The 6053-nt window shown below is 35.8% G+C and overlaps 1 protein-coding gene across 1 annotated transcript; it reads left to right on the top strand.

Annotated features, from left to right (window-relative positions):
- Positions 1 to 1901: 1901 nt before the first annotated feature.
- On the top strand, positions 1902 to 4545 carry LOC102622879 (cytochrome P450 CYP749A22-like). Its single transcript, XM_006484187.4, has 5 exons — positions 1902 to 2291; positions 2408 to 2631; positions 3047 to 3279; positions 3418 to 3796; positions 3889 to 4545. Exons 1-5 carry the CDS (start codon positions 2027 to 2029, stop codon positions 4315 to 4317), a joined length of 1530 nt encoding a protein of 509 aa, XP_006484250.1. The 5' UTR covers positions 1902 to 2026; the 3' UTR covers positions 4318 to 4545.
- Positions 4546 to 6053: the final 1508 nt, after the last annotated feature.

The following is a 6053-nucleotide window of genomic DNA, read 5'->3' as shown; positions in this document are numbered from 1 at the left end:
AATATTGAGTTTCTACTTAATGAGTAAGGTAGGCAAAACCGGGTTCAGGCCGAGTTTGGGTCAACCCGATCGGGTTTCAGGTTGTTCGAGTTAGACAAAAATCAATATGAATGAAACCTGAATTATTGACCCAACCTGGTCCAAATTATATTCGGATCGGATTGGGTCAGGTCAATAATTCAAGTTTTATTCGGGTAAGATCGGGTTCAGATTTAAAACAGGAGAAAGTTATGAAACTTCAAAAGTCAAAGCTTTAATTGGGTTCGGGTCACAAAGGAAGAAACTTAGAAATCGGGTTGGAGGCTTTGGCCTTAGAGCAGCAAATCGGTCCCAATGGCAACAAATCGCGGTAGCAGATCACGACAGCAGATCGCGGTAGGCGGCAATAGATCGCGGCAACAGATTGCGGGATTGGAGCAGCAGATCATGGTTGTTGGCTCTTGGTTGTTGGGCGTCACCGCGTCAGTTTCTCACAAGGCTCTTAGTTGTTGGTTGAAGAGGGTTCACGGTTGCGGGTTGTGTGGTTGTGTGCGTGAGTGATGAGTTTGTTCTCTATTGTTTCCTTGTTTGTGTGTTTGTGATTGTGTGTGACTTTGTGTGTGAGTGTGGAATGTGTTTAGTTTAGCTTTAGTTAGTGTTTTTTGTAACCCGATCGGGTATTCGGAAAACCCGACCCGATAACAACCCGATCGGGTTTGCAATATCACACCCAATCGGGTTTCAATGACAACTCGATCCGACCCGAACCGAACCCAAAATTGTTCGGGTCGGATCAGGTATTTTGCCCACCCCTATTAATGAGTATGAAAGCTCACCCCTTGTCAATCATTCTCTCTTAGACAATAATAATTATTAGTTTAAAGGATCTTTAGAAGCAAGCTTTAGGGAGGACATTGCTTTGACTTGAGATTTTAGACTATGTTCTATGTTTATATATGTAATTGGAAGACCTTTAGTATTTGTTATAAATACATGAAGGATTGTGGAACTATAAGTGGATTTGTAAGACTTCATTTTAGTACTAGATAGGTTATTATTAGATTATATTTGACGATTTGTCTTATTGTGCATAATTGTGTTTGAAAATAAAATTTTAGAGATTTAGAACATAAGGATCTAGGGTGCGTTTGGAATTAAGGTTGGGCTAGCGTTGGTAAACACCGACTGCTGTAGTTTAGAAGCTATATTGATATGATTGTTTACTTGTATGATGGAAAATCTATTATATCTTTAATAATTTTGTGAAAAATATTATTTAAAATTTATATTTACTACATATTATTAACTTTTGTTTCATAATTACAGCTTTTTTTTCCACATCAGTTGTAGTTTAAAAGATACAGCACCCTCAATCTCAAACAAGACCTTAGCTCCTCTTGGACTCGATGTGTGCTTTTGGCACTATTTGAGTCCAGGGTATTACATTTACGTCTGAGTTTATTATTCTTGTTTGTTTAATTTGGTTTTTTTTTGGGAAAAATGCTAGAAAATAGAAAAATTAAAGAAACGGTTGCTTGCCTGTTATATTTCTTTTATTCAGTAAATCAATATTTTCAATTAATATTTCACCACAGCAAATACTGCTAATGATTAAGAAAGCTAGAACTAAAATAAAAGAATGATGTGGACTCAATCCCATCTGGGTCAATTATTGATAATACAAAATAGATGTAGTTTTGTTATTATTCGCATAACTTTTCTGATGAATTATTTCATCCACTTCATTAGATTATGCAACGTGACAAATTGTAATTTAAATGATTGAAAATGTTTATGTTACTCTTTTGGACAGGCATAAAATTTTAGCATATTTAAATTTGTTCTGACAAATTAGAGAATGACAGAAACATTTACTAACCACAAGATTTTGTTTGTCGGCAAGTAATAGATCAATGAACGAATATATATTTAAGCAAGCAATGAAGCAAGAACCAGATCCTTCTTCCATTGAAGAGAGTAATGACTCAATTGTGGCTGTGATTTTATAGAGAAAAGAACAAGGTCTTTGGTTGTGCCCGAAGCAGAGATGATAGTATATATTACAACATGTGTGTGTCTGTTTTTCCTGTTAGTTCTCATCTGGTTCATTAACAAAGTATGGTGGACTCCAGTTCGCATACAGTCTCGGATGAGATCACAAGGTATCAAAGGTCCTTCTCACAAATTCATTCATGGAAGCACCAAAGATATCCTCACCATGAAAAATGAAACCATGAGAAGTCCTATGGAATTGTCACATCAAATATACCCCCGAGTCTCTCCTCACGTTTACTCTTGGATCAAGTTATACGGTAACTCAAATCTGTTTCCAAATATTAACTGTCTAATTGTTTGTAAAATGAGCTTTGCCTTAATTTTAACCGTCTAATTGTTAGATTTGATTGAAAAGCTTTTTGACTCGGTGAAGGTAAAAACTTCCTTATGTGGTACGGTCTTGAAGCTCAATTAGTAGTCACTGAACCTCAGCTGATCAAAGAGATACTGAGTGACAAACATAGAGCTTACCCAAAAAGAGAGCCTAGAGAATATACAAAGAAACTTTTAGGGAACGGTCTTGTAACGGCCCAAGGTGAAAAATGGTTTAAGCAAAGGAAACTGGCCAACCATGCTTTTCATGCCGAGACTTTGAAGGTAAATCAATTAATTTTTCTTGTCCCGCTGGGTGTGTCTAAGATTATATTAGTTTACTTTCACCATTACTAGTTATGGCATGTTTGGTATTGAGGTGCTGTAACTTTTAAATTATAACTGTTGTTGAATATAGCTATTGTGGAAAGAAATTGTAACTATAAAACAAAAGTTAATGGTATGTAATAAATATAATTTTGATAAAATTAGTAAAGATATAATAATTTTTTTAAGTGTAAAATCAAATTAACTTAACTTCTAAGTTACAGCAACTATTGTTTATCAAATACTTTAATACCATAATTTTTTAACTATAATTGTTCAATTTCAATCTCAAATAGAGTTTTAGTTAAGTAAAATATTAGTCAATGCGGTTAAAAGCAATGAAAGATTTTTCTTATCTCTACTTCGTTTGTAGAGTATGATTCCAGATATGATTGCAAGTGCGGAGATGATGCTGGACAGGTGGAGAGATAACGAAGGCCAGGAGATTGACGTATACCAAGAATTCAAGATTTTAACATTAGAAGCAATTTCCAGGACAGCTTTTGGAAGCAGCTACTTGGAAGGAGAGAACATATTCAATATGTTAACGAAATTGACTTTCTTCATTTCCAAAAACGAGTACAGAGTTAGAATTCCTGTGATTGGGTATCCTTAATCTCTCTATTCCCCTGTTTTCTTTATAAACTTTATTTGCCAGAGCCCAATTAACAGGCTTCCTTGATTCTTGATAGTCACAAGGATCATTTATCTAATTGAACCATTTTATATATACAATTGTTGCAGTAAACTTGTGAAAACACACGACGATATTGAATCACACAAAACTGAACAAGACATACGAGATTCAATCATCAAGATAATAAAGAAGAGAGAAAGTAATGTTATGACGGGAGAAGTAGAGAGCTACGGGAGCGATCTTCTTGGAGTACTAATGCAGGCCTATCACAATGTGGATGAGACTCTGAAAATATCGTTAGATGATCTAATTGATGAATGCAAGACATTTTACATAGCGGGACATGAAACCACCGCAAGCTTGCTCACTTGGACAGTTCTTCTACTGGCAATTCACAACGATTGGCAAGACAAAGCAAGGAATGAGGTTCTGCAGTTATTTGGCCAGCAAAGTCCAAACGCAGATAACATCTCCCGATTAAAGATTGTAAGCAAACCATAGATTATGACCTTATATTTTTCATTAAGTTCGGTAGAATGAATTTTTCAGTTTAATGCATAAAGAATTTGTCCTGGCAGATGAGTATGATTATCAATGAATCTTTAAGGCTATATCCTCCCGTGGTTTTAATTCTGAGGAAAGTGAAAAAAGAAGTCAAATTGGGGAAGTTCGTGATTCCAGCAGATGTGGACATAACCATTCCAACTCTAGCAGTTCACCATGACCCTCAAATATGGGGAGAAGAATTTCACCTTTTCAAGCCAGAAAGATTTGCTGGAGGAGTGGCTAATGCTACAAACAACAACATGGCGGCATTTATTCCTTTTGGTTTGGGACCTCGGACTTGTGTTGGCTTCAACTATGCAATCATGGAAGCCAAGATTGCACTCTCAATGATTCTGCAGCAATACAAGTTTACTCTGTCACCAACTTATGTTCACTCACCAGCATCAATCATCACACTTAGACCACAGCATGGACTTCAAGTCCTGCTCCATGCTCTGTGACAAGAATTTTAAGGGTTGATGTTCTGAGAGAGTTCAAAAAATTCGCTAATTTCTTCAAGTATATAAACAGGGACCACAGCATGAACGCAAACACTTCAGCCGTAAGAAAGCAGAAGTGACTTGGCCATTTTTCCTTCAATGCTTTTGTCATTCAAGCAACAAAATAAGAGAACGCTTTGTAGTCATTCCGACACGGATCAATTATTGATGCCCAGAATATTATAGTTTATTATCACATAATTTTCTGATTAATTATTTCATCCAATGGCGATAGATTTAGCCAATACCAGTGTGGCAAACAATAATTGGGTATCCAATCGTTTACATTATGCTAATCCTTAGTATACTGTTATGAAATTTAGCATATCAAAATTGGTTTGTGCAAATAAAGGATGACAACATCATTTTCCTAACACAGATTTTTATGGCCATAAAATTCATTAATCAATGAAGCAAGAATCATAATCATTTTGAATATCTTATAGAAAATTATATATAACTTGTACTACTCAGATAAAATTAGGGATTATTTAACACGTGCTCGTGATGAATATTTCATAAGCTTCTTCCATGGAATCAATCAGTTGACGGTAATCTTGTAGAAAAAGGTCCTCGGGGTTTCGGGTTGTGATGTGAGCTGTGATAATCTACTTGCAAGTTGTTTATGTTTGTCTTTCTTCAAGTTCTCATCACTGTCATTAGGTTCATAAACAAACTATGGTGGACTCCAATTTGCAAATAGTCACGTTGTTGTGCGCGGAATACGGAATCAAGCGCACCAAATAATTATAGAAAAATAAAGGACACAAGAATTACGTGGTTCGGTAATTAAACCTACATCCACGAATGCAAGAAATAATAATTGTTTATTTAACAATTAATAGAGTACAATATTTGAGGAACGAATCTCACTTCTCAGAAATCCAAATATACCCAGTACTCTCACACTCTGCAAGAAAGATAAATTCTCCAGACACACTTCTCTCACTTCTCTCAAAAGCTTAAAAACTTATAAGCTTAACAATTTTGGGATGAAATGGAATGAAGAAATACTCTCTATTTATAGGCTTGAATCTAGTATTATTCCACCTAACCCAAGCACTATTTTACCTAACCCATGCAAATATGGCAATGGTGTCAATTTGACAAATTTGACAAATTTGCCAACTTTTCATTTTTTCTTCAATTGTTTGGTAGCTCTTTGAAAAATTGCATGCTTTCTTGAATTTGCATGCCACGTGCATGATTTTTCAACAATTCTCCACCTCGGCGAAAATTTGTCCAAATCTGAGCCAACTACCAACGAACCATCATCCCCAAAGTAGCTGCATCTTTGTGACTGCCTACGTACCCAAAATTTGGGATCAAGCCAACCGTAGTTCAAAATTCCTAAAGGACATATCTTAACACAAGTGAATGATTTGAATTAGTTTCAAGCAATGTTGAAACTTAACTCTAGAAACTACCTTTGTCAACATATCTGATGGATTATCTTTGGTATCGATCTTTCTCAACAACACAACACCGCTCTCGATAATCTCTCTCACATAATGATATTTCACATCTATGTGCTTCGTCCGAGCGTGATATGTTTGATTCTTCGAAAGGAATATCGCACTTTGATTATCACAGAAGACCGCAATGTTCTCCTGGATTACTCCTAAATCACCTAACAAACCTTTCAACCATATAGCTTCTTTTACAGCCTCAGTTGCTGCCATATACTCTGCTTCCGT

Source organism: Citrus sinensis, chromosome 4 (assembly GCF_022201045.2).
Source record: "Citrus sinensis cultivar Valencia sweet orange chromosome 4, DVS_A1.0, whole genome shotgun sequence".
NCBI classification, from domain to species: Eukaryota; Viridiplantae; Streptophyta; class Magnoliopsida; order Sapindales; family Rutaceae; genus Citrus; species Citrus sinensis.
Note: the sequence above shows the minus strand (reverse complement) of the source record. Positions and strands in the feature narration are given on the sequence as shown.